Here is a 24,056-nt window from a genome sequence, read left to right as displayed (position 1 = left end):
CGGCCTTCTGTGGTTCTCATCTTCAGACGTGAACACAAATAACTTTTGTAAGTCCTTCGGAAGAACTTTATTTCTAGCTTTGAACATCACTAATAGAGTATGCAATTCTACAATGTCTTTTAGTTGTAATAGTCCTGACCTAATGAAGAGTAGATTCGTGTGGTCTCTGTATCTTACTAGGGATGACGTTTGATAAGGAATTATCGAGTTCGAGGCTATTATCGAATCCTCTTATCGAACCGATTCCTTATCGATTCTCTTATGGAGTCCAGATAGGTTGTTGTATATGGAAAAAAACACACAATATTTGGTTTAACAAAAGCTCACTTTTATTATATAATAAAAAAATAAAATCTAATAAATAAATAAATATTGACTGTTACCCACCTAAAAAAATAAAATAAAATAAATAAATATTGACTGTTGTTACCCAAAGTATATTAAGTGGGATTTTTCAGAGAAACAAATATATACAGTAATACAAAAACAACCGGTCTCTGTGATCACTATAGGTGTATAAATAATAATATAGTGTTAAATAAAATCAGTCCCTTGGGCACAAAACTGAAAATAATACAGCTCTCCAAAAAGTGCACTTCTGCTGCTTTTGACATAACTGTTTGTTATGATGCTTTGACATTTTTGCACTTTAAAGAAAGAAAGAAAATTCTATGAAGAGAAAAGTTGTTTGCAAATGTGGTTACAATACTAAAAAATGAAAAGTTAAAGCTAAAAAAAGAAATACACTTTATTGAGTTAACATTATTTCTTTATAGGTCGAAAAATGTTATGAGCTAGAGATTATAACAACTACACTACCCAGCATGCAACGGTAGTTACGAGCATGCGCGGTAGCCCCGAAAAGTGTTGCATGTTGCCACGCTGTGAAAGTAAACGTCAAGAACTCAGCCAACACGCCTCGTCTGCATTATTTATAATTAGACAGACAACACATATACAGTGTGATTTTGTTTTGTTTACAAGGAAAGAAAAACAAAAGTTAAAAAAGGGAGATATGTTGTATATATATGTATGTGCTGCGGTTGCTATAAGAACGTTGCGACAGCTGCCGTAAAGGAGGTGCGTTGCTAGCCTGGTTGCTATGTTTCCGGTTGGTCGTAAAAGTGTTCGTCATGTGTTTGTACCCTGCTCAAATCTCTCAGTAAAGTTATTCGATGGATTATAGCTTTTGTTTTGAACTTTATTACACCTTGGAGCGCTTTTTCCCTTCCATTGTTTTCCTGCTTTCGCTATCTGCGCCTAATGACTGAGCTACATGACGTCATTTATTGTGATGTCCCACGGAGCATTTCTGGTCGGGACGGGATTCGAATAAATAATCAACTCTTTTCCTTTACTATAGTGGTCTCGATAACGGGTACCGGTTCTCAAAAAGGGATTCGAGTCAGAGGACTCGGTTCTTTTCTTATCAAACAACCGGGAAAACCGGTTTCGAGTATCATCCCTATATCTTACTGTAAAAATGAATAGGAATTACTCTTTTCTGTGAAAGAAATAAAGGCATTATGTTGCTGTGATATGTATTTCCCCATATTTCTGCACAATAACTGAAATAAATTATAAGTTATTGTGTTATACGGGAAACTGTATTTAACCTTGTTCAAAATAAATAAGCTTATTTTTCACTTGCAATATATGAGCTTTCCATGTCAACTTTTCATCTAAGATGACCCCAAGAAATCTGATTTCAGACAATTTTCACATTGTTTATGGATAAATGGATGATGGTGCGAGTACTTGCCTTCTGCTGCTTGGTGGCCTCGAGCGCCTCGCTGGTATGGACCACGTGCTGCTCCAGATCGCCCACCCTCATCTGGAGCTGGTTGGCCAGACGCTCCTTCTCGTGGAGGGTTGTGTGGAGAGAGTGGTTCTCCTTCTCCAGAGACGCCACCCGCTGCTGGAAGTGCCGACAATGCTGCACACAACATACCTCCCTAATTACCTCATCGCCATTTGGAACCTCGCAGTTTTTCCAAATAGACCAGTTCACGGTATTCGAAAGTGGTAAAAAATGATAATCTCACTAGATAAAACAATATTGATGGGCAATCTTGTTTCTTAAACCCTGATTTTATTTTGGAGACTCCACAGTCCTGTTCCATGCAGTTAGATTTCAGTGCATTTGAAAGAACTACCAACATACTCTGTAGTCTGCGCTCTACTGAAACATGTGAAAGTTCCAGTGATCACAAAGAACAGAAGAGCATGCGCCATTATTGTAGTCCGTACCTGCTTGGCACCCTCCAGCTTGCATTTGAGCTCGTTGTTGGCCGACTCGTCTTTGTACCTCCCTTGCGTCAGGTCCTGGCAGGATTTCTCCAGTTCTGCCAGGCGTGTTTGAAACTGCTGGCGATCGCTCTCCAGCTTGTGGCTCAGCTCCAGCTTCTGCTTCTCTAGTCGGCTCTGTATCTGCAGGAGAACTCACGCTTCGTTACTCGCATCCTCTAACAGTGTTTTTCAACCTTTTTTGAGCCAAGGCACATTTTTTTGCGTTCAAAAAAATGCGGAGGCACAACACCAGCAGAAATCATTAAAAAAACGAAACTCAGTTGACAGTAAAAAGTTGTTGTCGTAATTGTTGGATAGGACTTTAAAGCAGGGGTGACGAACGCGGTGCCCGCGGGCACCAGGTAGCCCGTAAGGACCAGATGAGTAGCCCGCTGGCCTGTTCTAAAAATAGCTCAAATAGCAGCACTTACCAGTGAGCTGCCTCTATTTTTTAAATTGTATTTATTTACTAGCAAGCTGGTCTCGCTTTGCCCGACATTTTTAATTCTAAGAGAGACAAAACTCAAAAAGAATTTGAAAATCCAAGAAAATATTTTAAAGACTTGGTCTTCACTTGTTTAAATAAATTCATAAATTTTTTTACTTTGCTTCTTATAACTTTCAGAAAGACAATTTTAGAGAAAAAATACAACCTTAAAAATTATTTTAGGACTTTTAAACACATATACCTTTTTACCTTTTAAATTCCTTCCTCTTCTTTCCTGACAATTTAAATCAATGTTCAAGTAAATTTATTTTTTTTATTGTAAAGAATAATAAATACATTTTAATTTAATTCTTCATTTTAGTTTCTAATTTTTTGACAAAGAATATTTGTGAAATATTTCTTCAAACTTATTATGATTAAAATTTACAAGAAATATTGTGGCAAATCTAGAAAATCTGTAGAATCAAATTTAAATCTTATTTCAAAGTCTTTTGAATTTCTTTTAAAATGTTTGTTCTGGAAAATCTAGAAGAAATAATGATTTGTCTTTGTTAGAAATATAGCTTGGTCCAAATTGTTATATATTCTAACAAAGTGTAGATTGGATTTTAACCTATTTAAAACATGTCATCAAAATTCTAAAATTAATCTTAATCAGGAAAAATTACTAATGATGTTCCATAAATTATTTTTTAAATTTTTTCAAAAAGATTCGAATTAGCTAGTTTTTCTTTTTTTTTTTCGGTTGAATTTTGAATTTTAAAGAGTCGAAATTGAAGATAAACTATGTTTCAAAATTTAATTGTCATTTTTTTCGTGTTTTCTCCTCTTTTAAACCGTTCAATTAAGTGTAAATATCATTAATTATTAATAATAACATAGAGTTAAAAGTAAATTGAGCAAATTGGCTATTTCTGGCAATTTATTTAAGTGTGTATCAAACTGGTAGCCCTTCGCATTAATCACTACCCAAGAAGTAGCTCTTGCTTTCAAAAAGGTTGGTGACCCCTGCTTTAAAGCATAACCAAGCATGCATCACTATAGCTCTTGTCTCAAAGTAGGTGTACTGTCACCACCTGTCACATCACACCCTGACTCTTTTTGAGTTTGTTGGTGTTTTCCTGTGTGTAGTGTTTTACTTCTCGTCTTGCGCTCCTATTTTGGTGACTTTTCCTGTTTTGTTGGTATTTTCCTGTAGCAGTTTCATGTCCTTCCTTTGAGCGATATTCCCCGCATCTACTTTGTTTTAGTAATCAAGAATATTTCAGTTGCTGCTATCCTTCTTTGTGGGGACATTGTTGATTGTCATGTCATGTTCGGATGTACTTTGTGGACGCCATCTTTGCTCAACACGCTGTAAGTCTTTGCTGTCGTCCAGCATTCTGTTTTTGTTTACTTAGCCAGTTCACTTCTCTAAAGTGGGCTGGCTCAAGGTGGAGGACAGAGTTAAACAACTTGCACTGAGCCTAGTCTATAAAATCCGCTACACCTCCCTGATACCGATGTACATGTCAAACTACTTCCTTAACGTAAATGACCGCCATAACCACAACACCAGGGGGAGCTCCACTAACCACGTTAAACCCAGATTCCGAACTAATAAAGGTCTTAACTCATTCTCTTTCTATGCCACATCAATGTGGAATGCGCTCTCAACAGGTATAAAAGAAAGGGCATCTCTATCCTCCTTCAAAACCGCAATAAAAGTTCACCTCCAGGCAGCTACAACCCTAAACTATCACCCTCCCCGGATTGCTAATAATCAAATGTAAACAATCAAATGCAGATACTTTTTCTTATGCTTTCTGATCTCTCTCTCTCTCTCTCTCTCTCTCTATGTCCACTACTTGATGTCCATATCCTACCCCCGCCCCCTCCACACCCCTGTTTGTAAATAATGTAAATAATTCAATGTGATTATCTTGTGTGATGACTGTATTATGATGATAGTATATATGATAGTATATATCTGTATCATGAATCAATTTAAGTGGACCCCGACTTAAACAAGTTGAAAAACTTATTCGGATGTTACCATTTAGTGGTCAATTGTACGGTATATGTACTTCACTGTGCAACCTACTAATAAAAGTCTCAATCAATCAATCAGTTCAGGTTTAGTTTGGTTCCCTAAGCTTCAATGCCTTTTCTTAGGGGCACTCACCTTTTGCTTAGTTTTGGTTTTAGCATTAGATACCTTTTTACCTGCACGCTGCCTCCCACTGTCATCTGCATATTGGGATCACAACAAACCATGTTCCGACATCTACAAAGCAATTAGCTACCTACTGATATTGAAGAGTATAATATTGTTACGCTGCCGAGTTCTAGACAGCACCGACACTCAAAAACAACACATCATTTGCAGACTATAATTACTTGTTTGCAAAAAATATTTTTACCCCAAATAGGCGAACTTACACAATCTCCCACGGCACACCAGGCTGTATCTCACGGCGCGGCACAGTGGTTGAAAAACACTGCTCTAACCCATCTGGAAGATGTTTTGAGAAGTGGGAGGGGTCTTACCTCCGCCACCTTCTCCTTCTCGGACTGCAGCTGCTCCGAGTGACGGTTGGACAGCAAGTTGGTCTGAAGATTCCAGTCCAAATGCAGCTCGTCCAACTCTTTGGTCTTCTCTGACAGAGTCTGATGGACATTTGTAAAATAAACACAAAAACGACTTAAACTTTGATGTACATTAAAGATGCTAAAACTAATGGATTGTATGTCCGTATGTACTAAACTATTTGAATAAAACATCTCAGCTTTGTGTGACAGGCGACAAGGCAAATTAGTGTGATTTATTTATTTATTATTATTTTTATATCATTAATAATGAACTTATTATTACAGGGCCACACATTGGACCCTAGAGATGTCCGATAATGGCTTTTTTACCGATATCAGATATTCCGATATTGTCCAACTCTTAATTACCGATACCGATATCAAGCGATACCGATATATACAATGGTGGAATCAGGCCTGGCCCTAACCAATCTGGCGCCCTCGGCAGTGAAGTGTATATACTCACAAGAAACCAAATAGCTTTGTCTCTGACCTTTTTTTTTTTACTTAAAGAAAGCAAATTAACATATTATATGAGAATGTTATGTTATGATTATCTTTAACCGAATCACAGCAGTGCTCAAATTAAAAAACATCATTCCCTCTCATGTGATATTGCTTAATTAACTTTAATGATGTGCACTTTAACAACTAGGCTTACAACTATACCTAATATATGAAGAGGTGGAAAAGTGACTATTACCTGCAGGGCAAACATTAGCTAACCAGAAGGTAATAACAATGTAAACAAAAAACACCTGCTTAAAAGATCTAATACAAATGTCCCTGAGGAATGTAAGGTGGGAGTACTGTAATTACCTAACGTTACATTATTATTTTCCAAAACAATTTAGCCCCCTCCACAATATTAACCCAACGTTAAAACAGAACTAGCTATTTATTGATTAGCAATTGCCGAATCATGTAACATTAGCTTAATGCTAAAAAGCCAGGTTACTATCACATTCTGTAACAGACAAATAATTTAATGTAGGCTAACATTACCTACCTGCTACCTCTGTCTTTTTCTCGTTTCTCCTCCTCTTCTTTTCTCTTTTTTCTTCCCTGGGCACCTGACAGTTTTGGCCGTTTTGACGTCTTGTGTTGATTTTTTGATGTGGTAAGAGTCATGATACGGGAAGGGAGGGGGCGCACCGTGCGGGGGGCGGGGGTAATGTCGTAACAAATAATATTTCTATTAAATAGGCTTTACTTTGCATTTTAATTAACGTGGGATTATTTTTTGTATTTAGAAATAATAGTACCAACTTTTATTTTTATTTTTTCTCTCCAACATTTGTGGCACTGGCGTGGCGCCCCCTGATGGACGGCGCCCTTAACATTTGCCTATACGGCCTATGCCACGGGCCGGCCCTGGGTGGAATTAACACATTATTATGCCTAATTTTGTTGTGATGCCCCGCTGGATGCATTAAACAATGTAACAAGGTTTTCCAAAATAAAGCAACTCAAGTTATGGAAAAAAAAATGCCAACATGGCACTGCCATATTTATTATTGAAGTCACAAAGTGCATTCTTTTTTTTTAACATGCCTCAAAACAATAACAGTGCAATACTTTTTCATAACATGGTCACTACTGCCTAGTTTCTCTTGTTATATTCTTATTTTACTGTTATATTTTTATTCTCATTGTTGCTTTTTATTTTTATTCTTACTGTAATATTTTTCTATTGTGTTTTCATTTAAACCCCCATTATTTACTTTTTAAATTCGATCTCAATTCTGTACACTGCAGCTGGAATTTTAATTTTCCTGAGGGAACTCTCCTGAAGGAATCAATAAAGTACTATCTATCTATCTATCCAAACAGCAGCTTGGAATTTGGGACATGCTCTCCCTGAGAGAGACTATGAGAGGTTGAGGTGGGGTTAGCGGGGGTGTTTATATTGTAGCGTCCCGGAAGAGTTAGTACTACAAGGGATTCTGGGTATTTGTTCTGTTGTGTTTATGTTGTGTTACGGTGCGGATGTTCTCCCGAAATGTGTTTGTCATTCTTGTTTGGTGTGGGTTCACAGTGTGGCGCATATTTGTAACAGTGTTAAAGTTGTTTATACGGACACCCTCAGTGTGACCTGTATGGCTGTTGAACAAGTATGTCTTGCATCAATTCGTAATGAGTAAAGCCGGTAGATGTTACGTGACTGGGATGGCATGCACGTAAAGGAAGTGCCTTAAAGGTTTATTGTCTCTCTGTACCTCTCCCTACGCCCGTGTACACAGCGGCGTTTAAAAACGTCATACATTTTACTTTTAAAAACCGATAACGATAATAACGAAACCGATAATTTCCGATATTACATTTTAAAGCATTTATCGGCCGATATTATCGGACATCCCTATTGGACCCCATGGCAAAGGCTATAGGAATACCCAATGAAAGAACTGTGTCAATAATTTGTCATAAACAAACACCTGCTGAGCATGTTTCAGCCGCCTGGACAGATCCTCTTCAGTTCTTTGGAGTTTCTCCTCCAGGCTTTGTTTTCCCAACTGAAACAGAGAAGTCATGTCCACGTTATTTCGTTAATTATTGTAAAAACATATTTTGGAATCATATCCATATTTAAGTGTTACTTCTTTCTAAAAACTCCTATAGTCATATTTACATCAGCTAATGTCTCGTGTGGTACAAAGTGCTTGGATTCGAGTGTCCTTGGTTAGAGTCAGAGCGCTGTCTTTGTTGAGACTGCCATTACATTTCTAAGATACGGAGCACAGCTAGACTGGGGAAACAGCAGGTGGGGGGGACAGGAGAAGGAGGAGGTAGACAGGAGTTCCGGGGTTTTGGTAGACCGATCTGGACCGGGCTAGGGAACGCTTGGGTGCTGGGTTGGTCTCAGGTTTGTCCTCTAAGCTTTGAGGATAAACTACAAAATACCAACTATTGCCTGGAGATTGAATATAAACATCAGCGTATTGCCATAAAAAGAATCTGGGAGAGACTAGCAATTTGAATTCCCCATTGGAGGAATGCTGGTCAACGCAACAGGTTTTAGTCTAGCTTTGGTGCTGCTGACTGTCTTTATGGAGCTGGTTTCTCTGTGTGTGGGTAGCTTCCTAATAAAGGCAGACCCTTACAATGCTGTCCTTTTATTGATAGCACGTACAATACACATTTGTTTGACAGTTGTCTCTTTTTCAAAATGACAAAGTTTATGTAATAAAAAAACGTTCTCGTCCCGATTGATGATTGGTGTTCACGGCTGTCACTCACCCGGTCTCGTCAGCACACAAACAACTTGCAGTCATGTTATGATAGAATATACGTTCAATGACAGTGAACACTAGCTATTCAAATTGCTACTATTGGCTAACAACACCTAAAGCTAAAGTGTGTGCATGTGCTAGGTATTGACGGAACCAGATTTTTTACATATATCCATATTTAAGTGTTACTTCTTTACTTCCATAGTCATACTACAAAACAGCTAGTGTTTTTCCAATTCAGTCTGCAAAGTAAAAGTTTGACTGTGTGTAGGCCTTGAAGCTTTGGAATGCAAAGGGTAGACAAAACAACGAGGTAGGAGAGAACGGGGAGGCGGAAGCAGAGGAAGACCGGGTAGACCCACGCATCTGGATGGGTTGTGCAAGGCTGGTCTCATTATTGTCAAATATTTGAGAATAAACCACAACATACCAACTACTGCCTGGTGATCCATTTAAACTTCAGCTTATGTGCCATAAAAAGAACTTGGGAGTGACGAGCAATTTGAAATTCCCTGGGAGGAAGAGCTGGTCAACGCAACAGTATGGATGTCATTACGTGCACAAAGCCGTAAGAAGGCAGGATATAAAATACATGACAAAAAGCCCCTTGAAGACAACCCTGACTTAATTAGTGTTTTGTTTTGAGATAAGAGCTGTCTCTTGGCTAATTGTGATGCAAGCAAACATTTGAGATACAAGCATACCCACCATGAGTTGCTTTAACAAATGTCACAGTGAACCCATAAGAGCCAAACAAAATAGTTTATAGCTAGAGGTTGACATGACTCATTGTTTAGTTTGGCTGAAGTTTATTTCCAACATGTATACAGTTTCAATATTATACACCACATACTTTCATTTTTTTTACTTTACAACATGTCCAAAAAGGAGTAGGAAGAAGCAAAGCTTATTTAATCCTACCAAGGGTTGCAAAATTCCGGGAAAATTCTAAGTTGGAAACTTTCCATGGGAATTAACGGGAATAAACATTGAATGCAACATGCTAGATCTTGCAGCATGATTATTAGCTAAAACAACCTGATTTCATGCAAATTCAGTCGAATTTTTCAACCCTGCACTGTGCATTCCTCCATCACATGCCCAGATAATTCCCAGCATGCTACACACTACAGCAGGGCTATTGAGGCCACACTAGTATTTGAGCCCAAGGACTTCCTCCAGTCAGGTAAGTGTTGATGGGGTAAATATATTTGATCTATGGTATTTAAGTGTAATAGAGGTGTAATTGCTTGTTACTGTATGAATGTAGACTACTCCAGCAGACTAGCTGTTCCTGTACTTGTTCAATGATTTTGGGGCCAATATCTCTAGCTAGCTAGGTTTATGTACCACCACAGTCTCATAATGAACCCAAAATATTTATCCGTTAGCCGTGATGCTAATTTTCCTCTATGTTAAATCCCATTAATTTATGCTAACAGCGTTAGCGATCCAAATTGACCTTTTTTGTGATGTGTAAAGTTCAAGTAGCAAATACTAAATCAAAATGTGTAGTTTCCTCCGCCTTCTGTTCTGCTAGCTAGCTGTTCTGTTGTCATACAAGAATGTAGCTTATAGTTTGATTTAGCATGCTGATTGACTGTTCATTTATTCATCTAGCCTATTTCTATTCATTTGTCCATCACTCAAATATTTTTAAAGACTACTCCAATTGTTTAGCTGACTACTTATATCTGTGTGTGGCATTGCATTAGTCTTTTACAAGCTTCTCATCTTATTCTACACAATAAGATTTACGGTGTCCAACTTTGAATAATCAAAAAATGGTCAAAATTTCCAAACTTCCAGAGTTTAACTTCCCGTCGTAAATTTCCGGAAATTTACCCGAAACTTTCCACCCCTTTGCAACCCTTATCCTACCCCTTTTCTACTTCATAGCAATTACTAACATATATGTTCTTCTCTCGTTCTTTATAGCCATACGTTAAAGGTTCGAAAATTCCTTCAATAACCCATTTTATTCCTTTCATATTTCATCCGTGACAGTCTGTTGAAGTCTTACTTACATTTCTTTACAACTTTGATTACTTCCTCTTTTGTCACATTATTTAGGAACATTTCTATTTATTGTGTCATTGAGGTACCTAACTGACCCGGTTTTTCAAACCCTTAGCTCTAAATAGGTTCCTATATTTACAGAGTAGTCATTAAAGTGTTCCACTGCTTCGTTCATATTGTCATTTTTTATGTTTTCGTCTATAAAGTTTTGAGCGTAACCTTTCTTAGTGCCATTTTTAATAATACTATTCAGGATGCCCCATGTTGCTCTAATATGATGTTTGTTCCTGTCTAATAAATGACTCTTATATTCTTTTCTACATGTTCCTAGTTAGCTTGTTTTAATACTTTTTGTGTGAACGACAAGCACTTTGGCACGCTCCACAGCACACACTTTGCATCCGATCAGAACCATTCGAGTATCGAAACGTTCGGCTCGACCGGTAATCGTGAACTGCCCAAAAAAAAAAAATGAAAAAAATATTGTTTATTACCCAGAATACCCGGGTCATTTTTCTCATTGAAAATGAATGGGCCATTTTTCCAACTTACACAATTTCCACATTTCTCAGCCGATTTCAATCCACACACTCCACTGACCTTTGGACAATCAAACTACCGCTACCAAGTTAAAAAAAATTCCACGATTTCTAAAGTCCTATTTTTACCTCTTCCTGGAAAGCTTTCACAGTCCACATTTTTCAACCGTTTTTGACCATTCATCCTTTGAAACTTTCTTCTTAATTGGGACAACAAAACTACAGTTTTTCTTTCCGTACAAATTCCCGATTTTCCTGAAATACCCATTCAAATTTAAACTGTTACTACGTCAACATTTATCAACTGTTTTGAAAAATTCCAACAACAACTAGGGATGTCCGATAATGGCTTTTTGCCGATATCCGATATTGTCCAATTCTTTAATTACCGATACCGATATCAACCGATATCAACCGATATCAACCGATATATACAGTCGTGGAATTAACACATTATTATGTCTAATTTGGACAACCAGGTATGGTGAAGATAAGGTACTTTAAAAAAAAAAAATAAAAAAAAAAATAAGATAAATAAATTAAAAACATTTTCTTGAATAAAAAAGAAAGTAAAACAATATAAAAATAGTTACATAGAAACTAGTAATTAATGAAAATTAGTAACATTAACTGTTAAAGGTTAGTACTATTAGTGGAGCAGCAGCACGCACAATCATGTGTGCTTACGGACTGTATCCCTTGCAGACTGTATTGATATATATTGATATATAATGTAGGAACCACAATATTAATAACAGAAAGAAACAATCCTTTTGTGTGAATGAGGAGGGAGGTTTTTTGGGTTGGTGCATTAATTGTAAGTGTATCTTGTGTTTTTTATGTTGATTTAATTTTAAAAAAACAAAAACAAAAAAAAACACGATAACGATAATAAAAAAAACGATACCGATATTTTCCGATATTACATTTTAACGCATTTATCGGCCGATAATATCGGCAGGCCGATATTATCGGACATCCCTAACAACAACCCATTCATCATATCATCTAGGACAGTGATTTTCAACCGCTGTGCCGCGGCACACTAGTGTGCCGTGAGATATTGTCTGGTGTGCCGTGGGAAATTATGCAACTTAACCTAATTGTTCCAAAAAATATTTTTTGCCAATCAATAGTCCTAATAATGTGCCGTTGTCTAGTGCCTGTGCGGTGTAGAGCTTGGCAGGGTAACTATGTAATACTCCATACCAGTAGGTGGCAGCAGGTAGTTCATTGCTTTGTAGTGGGGTGAGTTTTTCCTTGCCCATATGTGGGCTCTGTACCGAGGATGTCGTTGTGGCTTGTGCAGCCCTTTGAGACACTTGTGATTTAGGGCTATATAAATAAACATTGATTGATTGATTGATTGATAGAAGTGGGAACGCGTCGAGGATGGTTTGTCGTGATCCCAATATGCAGAGCACAGCGGGAGACAGTGTGCAGGTAAAAAGGTATGTAACGCTTAAACCATAAAATAACAAAGGCAAGTCCCGCTAGGAAAAGGCACTGAAGCATAGGAATGGCTATGTAAAACAAAAGTAAAACTGAACTGGCTACAAAGTCAACAAACACAGAATGCTGGACGACAGCAAAAACTTACAGCGTGTGGAGCAAAGACGGCGTCCACAAAGCACATCCCGTACATGACATGACAATCAACAATGTCCCCACAAAGAAGGATAGCGTACGCACAACTTCAATAGTCTTGATTGCGAAAACAAAGCAGGTGCGGGCAATAGCACTCAAAGGAAGGCGTGAAGCTGCTACAGGAGAACACCAACAAAACAGGAAAGGTCACCAAAATAACAGCGCAGGACAGGAACTAAAGCACGACACACAGGAAACAACAACAAAGTCAAAATAAGGCACGACAACCTGGTGGAGTTTCATTGTTTAACCTTTTCTGCTGGTGGTGTGCCTCCGTATTTTTTTTATGAAAAAAATGTGCCTTGGCTCAAAAAAGGTTGAAAAACACTGATCCAGGACAATTGTTGTATTACTTATTATTTCAAAAATACCCGTTTATCTCGAAATTCCCAGTCAAATGAATGGACATAGTCATTGTTTTACAATGCCCCAAATTATGTGGCACTTTTTTTTTACCCGATTCCGACCTTTTAACCACACCGCTCTTCACATATGTCGAACGCAAAACATGCTGTGCCTTTCCAATTAAATACTCTATTTTAATTGACTTCAATGGCTGACGCTGGTTTGAGATACAAGTGTTTTGAGTTGAGAGCTCTGCCACAGAACCAATTAAACTTGTAAGTTGAGGTACTACTGTATACGCATCAGTTTTGGAGCACACCAACCTTGAGAGATGTCAGAGATGCAGCCAGATACTCATTGACTTCTCTGTCTGAGCCTGGCTTGAGCCTCAGGGTCAGGCGGTCCGTGTCTTGGTAGGAACATCTCTCCATTACACACAAGTTGGCGGGGCCTTGGAGGGAGGCAGAGTCACTAGAAAGAAGCAGCTGGAACCTGCAGCCCAAAAACATGTCCGAATTTATTGTGCATGCAGTGTATTTTCACGATAAGACATTAACCGCGTGCATCCTAAAGTTCACATTAGGAGGAGGAGGATACCTGACATGTATTTATTTACATTCCTACCTGGGATGGCCTTTATTTATTTACATTCCTACCTGGGATGGCTGGACTTCTGCTCGGACCGACATTCATTAAAATACTCAATGAGCATGTCGGGAAACGATGTGAATTCCAACCGAATTCTCTGCTGCACTTTTAAACTGTGCAATTAGACGGAAGAAAAAAAGTCAAAAAAGGCAACACGTTTATTAGTGAGAAGAAGGACTTCTGACACAAACCTTTGAAAATCTTCCTCTGAAATGTGGAGGCTGTAGAGAAAACATGGATCCACGTCATCCGTCAACCTCACAAGAAGATCCTGATGGACGCAAAGAGCAGAGAGAAAAGTTGACCGTCAGGTAAGCTACAGTACAATATGCTATGTTTCTTTTGGGACATACTTCAAAAGTTACATTAAGGAACATCACAGAATTACATTTACACAATTCAACATGTCCGAAAAGGAGTGTGAAGAAGCATATCTTATTTAATCTTATTGTAATAGGAGTGTGCCGATACATTGATTCTTTGATGCGATACGTGACGATTAATATCGATAGGAGGTTTGTTTACTTTATTTAGGTTAGTTTACTGTATTAGTAAACTTGTTTTGCAGCCAGCAAGATCAGGACATCCATTTAAACATAGAGAGAAAGTAACATCTAAAGACCTACCACATAACAAGCATCATCAACATTTCCAAGATCACAAAATAGTACCATTTGTGTCCAAATGTTTGAAAAGCATATCTAAAAGAGTTACAGTGCAGTGTTTCCCACACATTCATTTATTTGTGGCGGCCCGCCACAAAAGAATTACGTCCGCCACAAATAAAAAAATAAAAAATAAAAATGTTTATTTTATTTTTTTGTCCTGTCCAGCTTCTCAGGCAAATCATATAGTTGATGTAGATGCCCGTATCGGCTGTTCAGATTTACTTTACAAAAGAGAAGTGTAGGATACTTCTCTTGTTGCCTTATTTGTATTTGACCACTACTGTTTTCTGTTTATTTGTTACTGACTGTGGCAGGACACTTCTGCCTCTGTTTCACTTTATGTTGCTGGTAAATAATATGGTTGTAGTTAGGGATGTCCGATAATATCGGCCTGCCGATATTATTGGCCGATAAATGCGTTAAAATGTAATATCGGAAATTATCGGTATCGGTTTTTTTATTATTGTTTTTTTGTTTTTGTTTTTTTAATTAAATCAACATAAAAAAACACAAGATACACTTACAATTAATGCACCAACCCAAAAAACCTCCCTCCTCATTCACACAAAAGGGTTGTTTCTTTCTGTTATTAATATTCTGGTTCCTACATTATATATCAATATATATCAATACAGTCTGCAAGGGATACAGTCCGTAAGCACACATGATTGCGCGTGCTGCTGGTCCACTAATAGTACTAACCTTTAACAGTTAATGTTACTCATTTTCATTCCTTACTAGTTTCTATGTAACTGTTTTTATATTGTTTTACTTTCTTTTTTATTCAAAAAATGTTTTTAATTTATTTATCTTATTTTATAATTTTTTTTTAAAAGTACCTTATCGTCACCATACCTGGTTGTCCAAATTAGGCATAATAATGTGTTAATTCCACGACTGTATATATCGGTTGATATCGGTATCGGTTGATATCGGTATCGGTAATTAAAGAGTTGGACAATATCGGAATATCGGCAAAAAGCCATTATCGGACATCCCTAGTTGTAGTAGTAGGCTAAAGTTAAATTATTTAGTATGCACTAATTAAAGGGGCAGAGCTTTAAGAGACATTTTAGCTTTTATATTTGATAAGATATATTTTTTGTAAGAACCACAATTAATAAATATATTTCAGTGAATAACTTATTGTTCAAATCTGTATATAAATATGTACATAAAGTGTTGTAATTATATTGTAAAATGGATGGATGGATGAACGTTTAACACAAAACTGATATTAATTAGTAAGTATACATTTTTTGAGCCTTTTTAGAGAAAATCATATCATTGTAGTAAATTATGCAAATTACTCGATGATGTCATGGTGACCACGCCGATAGCCACGCCCCCATCGCCACAGGTATCTTGGCAGTTTATGGGAAACACTGCAGTGGCATCCTCCAGCCCTCTGTGGGCTCAATATGCAAATTGCAGAGGATCTAATTCTCTTTGAGTTTGTTTTAAAATCTCAGTCCTGACCATCTTCTCTAATATCTTCATAACAATGGAGGTCAAAGCTAAACTCATTTAACATTTTTTGGTGTGTTGGTTTTGGGGACAGGAACTACCACAGCATATCTCCAAAGCTCAGGGACATGTTGTGTCTGTAGGGACTTATTACAAAGATAACAACATACAGGACTTAGCTCGTGGTTCTCATTTGCTGCACTGCATAGCAGAAAAACAGCAAGAATAAAACAATCCACAAAGCGGTAAAATATGCAATATACATTTTTGATTGGTTGAACTAAGACAGGGGTCGGCAACCTTTACCACTCAAAGAGCCATTTTGGAAAGTTTCACAAATTAAAGAAAACAATGGGAGCCACAAAAATGTTTTGAAAATTTCAAATGAAAAACACTGCATACAAAGCTTAAATTGCTTTGCGCTATGTTAACCAGGGGTCTCTGACACACGCACCGGCACGCATCTTATTAAGAAAATGTAATGTTAGTGCGGCCCGCGACTTTTATTTGATTGGTGCTTGATAGCGTCTTTCTTGCCAACCCTCTCAATTTTCCGGGAGATTCCAAAATTTCAGGACGTGCTGGCACTGCTTTTAGCGCCCTCTACAGCCTGCCCAAACAGCGTACCTGCTTGGCCACATGTTGAATGCAGCTTTTGCTTGCTCACGTAAGTGCCAGCAAGGCATACTTGTTCAACAGCCACACAGCTTACACTGACGGTAGCCGTACAAAAACAACTTTAACACTGTTACGTTATAAATATGCGCCACACTTTGAACCCACACCAAAAAAGAATGACAAACACATTTCTGGAGAACATCTGCACTGTAACACAACATCAACACAACACAACAAATACCCAGAATCCCATGCAGCCCTAACTCTTCCGCTCAACCGACGCACGGAGAGGGGTGTGGGGGGGTTGATGTGTGGGGGGGTTTGGTGGTAGCGGAAGAGTTAGGGCTGCATGGGATTCTGGGTATTTGTTGTGTTGTGTTAAGGTGCGGATGTTCTCCAGAAATGTTTTTGTCATTCTTTTTTGGTGTGGGTTCACAGTGTGGCGCATATTTGTAACGTAACAGTGTTAAAGTTAACTTTTTAACTTTAACTTATACGGACACCGTCAGTGTAAGCTGTGTGGCTGTTGAACAAGTATGCCTTGCTGTCGCCTACGTGTGCAAGTAAAAGCAACATATAACATGTGGCCTGACTGGCACGCGGTTTGTAAATGCTATAGAGGACAATTAATGCAGTGCCATTAGGGCACGCCCTTGATTAAGTAATTAGAGTGAAAATAGGATAATATTTACCCTGGGAGATTTCTAGGAGAGGCAGTCTCCTGGGAAAATCGGGGGGGTCGTTGGAAAACCGGGAGGGTCGGCAAGTATGCAGCTGAGCCGCATCAGAGTGGTCAAAGAGCCGCATGCGGCTCCGGAGCCGCGGGTTGCTGACCCCTGAACTAAGAGTACATAAACACTTATGATAAAAAGCAAAAACACACGTCAATAAAAGCTTTAAAAAAGAGAAAAGACACTCACTACCCTGCCTTGCAATTGCAGTTCATTTAATGGAGTGGTGAAAACACAGCCAACCTTGTTCTTAGAAACCCTGAATGGGACCAAAGATGCACCGATAATGGTGACAATCATTAAATAACTGAATGTTAGCACCCTGAATCGGACCGTGAGGTGCCCAACCGTGGATTTCAACAGGATGCATAACCGCACCGCCACTGCGGCCAACTCTTTCGGTTTCCATTCAAGTCTATGATACTAATCATTTCCCTCTCAGTTATCGTCAACGACTTATTTTACCCTGACAAAAATAAGAAGATAACTAATCAAAACAAATACACAATGACTAAAACATGACAAAGTTAACTGACATTTAAATTTAGTCAACCAATAAAAACAAGACTCAAATCTTATGCTTCACTAATAGTGTCTGGTCTTAGTATGTGATTTGTTTTAATGGCTAAGTTTTTATTAAGTGCGTGACAAAATCTGTTATTATTTATTTCTGCCGGGCCTTGTGGCGTCCTACTGTTCAGTGGTCCTCGACTCCTTCCCTCCCATTATAGAAGATCACTGTGGTTTAAGAGAGCACAGACCATAGGTTCAATGTACACAATGTCATTGTCTAATGGGGAAAGACATTCATGTCTCTTGTTTTCATGTTAGCATTTAAGCTAGCATCAGTCAGTACGAGTTCATCAAACTTCAGTTATCAATCACAGTTGCTTAATCATTTTATTTTAAAACGGTAATACTAAGTCTGACTTTTACCACGTTCATCATTATAAGCGGTTATTGTTAAATCCCTAGTCACAAGTCAATAAGAAAAATGAGCTGTGGGCCGAAAAGGACCCCGGGCCAAAGTTTGAACACTGCTACCGTGGCCCCTCCCCCACTTTTAACCACTGTTAGTGGCTCTTTTTTTTTAAATAAAAAGATAAAAAAGCAATATAAAAAAACTCATTTATAGTTCTAAACACATTGGTTTTACTTTGAATCTTTTGTAGTCATATCTTCCAAATGTGTCATGGTCAAATTCAAGGAATACATCTTTGCGTCATCTTCCCCCTGTACACCACCGACTCCGCAAATAGATTGCAGTCCTATGGGGTTAAAATGGCTGTTTGGCCTGTGGTCCATTGTTGCCGCCTCATTCCACCATGCTTTGTGTGTCCTGTACTTTCTTTGTAGTAGTGATACGGTGAACATCTTGGAAGGCTGTTGTTCAACACCTTCACCACACAAACTGGTTTTTCTACAAGATTCCATACTCACTCCTTTGTGAACTGGACTTTGCCGCTTCTGAAGCTCCACGGAGATGCGGAGCTGTGCTTTTCTGCAAGAAGAATACACAACGTGAAGAATAAGACTGTAGAAACAGTGTAATAACAAAAGTGAACACACTCCATACATTTATATAGCGCTTTTCTCTAGTGACTCAAAGCGCTTTTACATAGTGAAAGCCAATATCTAAGTTACATTTAAAGCAGTGTGGGTGGCACTGGGAGCAGGTGGGTAAAGTGTCTTGCCCAAGGACACAACGGAAGTGATTAGGATTAGGGATGTCCGATAATGGCTTTTTGCCGATATTGTCCAACTCTTTAATTACCGATACCGATATCAACCGATATATGCAGTCGTGGAATTAACACATTATTATGCCTAATTTGGACAACCAGATATGGTGAAGATAAGGTACTTTAAAAAAAAAAAAAAAAATAAGATAACTAAATTAAAAACATTTTCTTGAATAAAAAAGAAAGTAAAACAATATAAAAACAGTTACATAGAAACTAGTAATGAATGAAAATGAGTAAAATTAACTGTTAAAGGTTGGTACTATTAGTGGAGCAGCAGCACGCACAATCATGTGTGCTTACGGACTGTATCCCTTGCAGACTGTATTGATATATATTGATATATAATGTAGGAACCAGAATATTGATAACAGAAAGAAATGGGGGGAGGGAGGTTTTTTGGGTTGGTGCACTAATTGTAAGTGTATCTTGTGTTTTTTATGTTGATTTAATAATTTAAAAAAAAAAATAAAATTAAAAAAAAAACGATACAGATAATAAAAAACCGATACCAATAATTTCCGATATTACATTTTAACGCATTTATCGGCCGATAATATCAGCCACTCTACCAACCAATTATATAATGTAGGAACCAGAATATTGATAACAGAAAGAAATGGGGGGAGGGAGGTTTTTTGGGTTGGTGCACTAATTGTAAGTGTATCTTGTGTTTTTTATGTTGATTTAATAAAAAATAATAAAAAAACGATGCAGATAATAAAAAAACCGATACCAATAATTTCCGATATTACATTTTAACGCATTTATCGACCGATAATATCGGCAGGCCGATATTATCGGACATCCCTAATTAGGATGGTGGAAGCGGGGATCGAACCTGGAACCCTCAAGTTTGCTGGCACGGCCACTCTACCAACCGATTATATAATGTAGGAACCAGAATATTGATAACAGAAAGAAATGGGGGGAGGGAGGTTTTTTGGGTTGGTGCACTAATTGTAAGTGTATCTTGTGTTTTTTATGTGGATTTAATAAAAAAAAACAAAAAACGATACAGATAATAAAAAAAACCGATACCAATAATTTCCGATATTACATTTTAACGCATTTACATCCCTAATTAGGATGGTGGAAGCGGGGATCGAACCTGGAACCCTGAAGTTGCTGGCACGGCCACTCTACCAACCGAGCTATACCGCCCCAAAAAATAAAGTGGCGAGCAACCGGAAGCTTGGTTAGACTTTGTTTGATCTCACAATGAGAACATAATGTAGATTGAAAAGCCCACAAAAATACGTTAAAAACAAAAGGGAAACATTAAAGACGAAAAATGTTCTTTAATGTTTGCTGGTTGCATCAGCTCTTTGATCTGAAAGATCAAAGAGCTGATGCAACCAGCTGCTAATTCAACTAGTGTTTGAAAGACTGTGATTTAGACATTTTACAATGAGTGTAAAGTAGTACATGATTAAAAGAGTGAACTAGAAGCCAAAGCATACGACAAGATGAACAACATAGTTGTTGATGTTCAAATACAAAGTGTGGATACAACACTCCAGCGAACTTGTCAACACACTTCATTAAGAGCGAGCGTGGGACCAAACTAATAAATATGTCACTTCTGTGTTTAATGTCAGCAATCCTACCTTTCTTCGCAGTCTCTGCACCTGACGCAGACTTCAACAACTTCAGCGAAAATCTTCTCCATCTTTCCCGCCATTACATTCATTTCTCCTCTACTTCTTCTTCTTCTACTACTACTTCTTCTTCTTCTTCTTCTACTTCTTCCTGTTTAACGGCGCTTGGCCTCCAGCTTAATGGCGCATTACCGCCACCTGCTGCACACTATTTGACCTTTTAAACCCCCATCGCAAAAAAACAAAAAACTAAATACAATTTAAATATCTAAAACAACTCATGTGTTGTAATTAACAATAATAATATTAATAATAATAGATTTTATTTGTATACGCACTTTACATTGAATGTGTTGCCCTGAAGTCAATCGTTAATATTACTTTTGTATTAGTGACTGCAATGCTTTCATTTGGAGCTAAAGTTGATTTTATTTATTATACGCTATAATGGGGAGGGGTTAGTAATGTTACGCAAAAATGGAAATTCGTAAATGTTTTCTCGGGACATTTTTTTTTTTAGACATGAATTTGAGTTTGACTAAAAGTGCAGTATTTACCTTCCGCCGCAAATCTTCTTCTTTGGTTTAATGGCGGTTGGCAAGCAAGCGTGTGCTGTGCATTAGCGCCACCTACTGACATGGAGTGTGGACCGAGGTGGAAACTCCTCTATACAGTATTCTTTTATTTTAACCCAGTCTTTTTTAAATATGTGTATAATGCTTTATATCCTATGTGTTCGGACTGCAATCCTAAAATATATTCTACTAACATAACCTTCTCTTTCACTAACTTATTTCCCTTTCTCTATTGTATTTCCTACAATGTATTAAAAAGAAGTCCTACACTTATATCTGATCATGTATTATGTTCCCTATCAATGTCAATAAACTATTTAGATATCCAATCTCATTCTAGTAATAATGTCTTCTTATTCCTCCTCTCATTACATCTACTCTCCTGGACTTTGGAATACTCCCTGCCTTTGTCGGTTGGTAGAGTGGCCGTGCCAGCAACTTGAGGGTTCCAGGTTCGATCCCCACTGCCGTTGTGTCCTTGTGTCTTGCCCAAGGACACAAATATACATGGTTTTTTTAAAATAAACTGTCAATAACATTTCAGAGAAAATTTAAAATACCAGCTTCACCAATTGAATCATAATTTTTGCGCTTAAGAAACTTCTCAGTGACAAAAACAATGAATACAATACATATAAATTAAACATCAAAATAAATCAATAGCCTTTTTTTGTTTGATATTGTCGTTGCTGCCACACGTGGTGGAAAAGTGTATTACAGCTGGCGGCCCTCCAGAGGGCGCCCGCGGCCCAACTATGGTTAAGAAACACTGATCTATATTGACTCCTGAAATGTGTTGACCTTTTTGATTCAAATGAAAGAATTATTGCGTAAAAACATAAAACATTTTTATAAAACGTCATCAAGAATATGCAGCATTAATCGTGTATTTAATGACACATTCGGCATGCGTCATATATATTTATTCTCTTTCTGAATTGGTGACAACAAATTCGTTTCTTTACTAAACTGTTTTATAGACTGTCCCCTAGATGGCGCGATTGTCCTTTTCTTTTCATGTCTGAAAGTGTTTGGAGGAGGCAAAAATGTTAAACACCGTAGAAATAAAAACCACAAAGGTTGACAATAAAAGTTAAAAATAGCGTCAGACTTTGTGTGACATTTCTTCTGGGGGTTAGAATATACTATATTACTTTGATTTATTTTTTGTCAGAATAATTGTATCTAAGTTATCACAAAACTTTGTTGTGTTTCAATGAGTTCCCGGCGAGCAGACAAAAGCTGTCTTTGATCTTACCAATCAAAAGGCTTGTAAAACTCCACTGTGTAGGATGGGAAGCGACATGAAGGTGTCGGTTTCTTTGATCTATTGTAATCCACGGGAAGATTTTGTCTTGACCCGCGATCTACAAAGCGGAGACGAAGCACCTTTTCTTTTAACTGTTTTGTGACCAAAAGCGACGGCTGTTTACGACCCCCTTCCTTTAGAAACCGCTGTTGCCATGTAATCAGGGAAAGTCCAAATAAAAGAGGAGGCGTGCGACCTTTCATCAGAGCGTGGCGGGAGACTGTTCAAGAGTACAGCTCAGATGTTTCTCCTCAATGAGCTAAATTGAATCCTGTCTCGGTTTAATTCCTTGCTTCTTGTCTTGTTTAATAGATGTCATCAGTGTTTGAACCTGACATCTTCTCAAAAAAAAAAAAAAACTATTTTCAAGGTGTTGGGGTAAGAAAAATGCCACATTCAGTTACATTAAAGGGAAACCTTGGATATTAAGGCTAAAGTACATATCTATTGTGGTATATGTGTGTGTGTGTGTGTGTGTGTGTGTGTGTGTGTGTGTGTGTGTGTGTGTGTGTGTGTGTGTGTGTGTGTGTGTGTGTGTGTGTGTGTGTGTGTGTGTGTGTGTGTGTGTGTGTGTGTGTGTCCTGCCAAAAAAAAAAAAGCTTGGTAAAAATGTCACTTTCAAAATAGTTTACTGTGTATAAAACGTACAAAATCAGTGATTAGAATGCAAATTGTTATGACAAGAATGTTTGCAGACCAAACATTTTTGCTGTAAAATCACCAACTAACACAGATTATAATCATCACCATCAAATGAAATATTTATTTATGGCTTACTTTCGTTATTCCTTTGCCAATGTCTGCGTCACGGACACTTGAAAATCCCCAAAAAAAACATCACACATGTCTAAATAATTATCAAGGTGAGATTTATGTACCAATTAAAACATGAGGACTTTAAGAAATAATTGTGAGAAGAAAAGCAGACTTTGGCTTGTTTTATGCATTTTGTAAAACTTTGTAACTTTTATATAAAAATGTTTAATACAAATAAATATAATAATTTAATCAATAAATATATTTTAAGACTCTTATGAAAGTGTAGGAGAAAATGATGCTGACGGATCAACGTAAAGGACTCACTTGAATAAAAGAGTGTGCCTTGTTTCCTTAAAAAAAACTTGAAAAGTGTTGTGAAATGATTGGATCGTGGTGACGCGGTTGCGGTTGGACCCGAAATGCAGAAAGATTTAAAACAAGGGTGTCAAAAGTGCGGCTCGGGGGCTATTTGTGGTCCGCAGCTCAAGTTTTGATAGCCTGTCGGGGGGAAAAAACACGATAAATATGTCAGAAAAAAGAGCAAAAATCATGTTGGGACTAAAAAGCTAAAAATGTTGATAAAAAAATGTGAAAAGTCTGCGAAGGATGTTTTGATATTTCTTTGAAAATGCTACAAACGGACATTATGTATGTCATGAGTGGCCATTTGTAATATTATTTATTAGTATGAAAATATCAGCTTCTTTTTATAATAATAATATATATAATATAATATAATATATAATATAATATATATATATATTATAATAATATAATACATATATAATATAATAATAATAATTAATTCATATTCTATTCATTGTATTTTTGCTCTTTTTTCTTACATTTT

At 37.5% G+C, this 24,056-nt stretch overlaps 1 protein-coding gene across 4 annotated transcripts in view; it reads right to left on the bottom strand.

Annotated features, from left to right (window-relative positions):
* The window catches only part of LOC133644777 (spindle assembly abnormal protein 6 homolog), a 28,966-nt gene extending 8,221 nt beyond the window's left edge, over positions 1-20,745 (bottom strand). For 2 of the 4 annotated variants that reach the window (XM_062039512.1, XM_062039513.1), the window contains exons 1-9: positions 20,573-20,745; positions 18,661-18,721; positions 13,928-14,007; positions 13,745-13,849; positions 13,412-13,580; positions 7,744-7,821; positions 5,267-5,386; positions 2,251-2,430; positions 1,763-1,936 (exon numbers count right to left, since the gene is read on the bottom strand). In XM_062039512.1, coding sequence (XP_061895496.1) covers positions 1,763-1,936; positions 2,251-2,430; positions 5,267-5,386; positions 7,744-7,821; positions 13,412-13,580; positions 13,745-13,849; positions 13,928-14,007; positions 18,661-18,721; positions 20,573-20,655 — 1,050 coding nt within the window. In that variant the 5' untranslated portion in view covers positions 20,656-20,745. The remainder of the gene's footprint in view (positions 1-1,762; positions 1,937-2,250; positions 2,431-5,266; positions 5,387-7,743; positions 7,822-13,411; positions 13,581-13,744; positions 13,850-13,927; positions 14,008-18,660; positions 18,722-20,572) is intronic. The other 2 variants (XM_062039514.1, XM_062039515.1) reach the window with 2 other exon arrangements.
* Between the last annotated feature and the right edge of the window lie 3,311 nt (positions 20,746-24,056).

The sequence above is a fragment of the Entelurus aequoreus genome, linkage group LG27, assembly GCF_033978785.1.
Source record: "Entelurus aequoreus isolate RoL-2023_Sb linkage group LG27, RoL_Eaeq_v1.1, whole genome shotgun sequence".
Taxonomy (NCBI): Eukaryota; Metazoa; Chordata; class Actinopteri; order Syngnathiformes; family Syngnathidae; genus Entelurus; species Entelurus aequoreus.
Note: the sequence above shows the minus strand (reverse complement) of the source record. Positions and strands in the feature narration are given on the sequence as shown.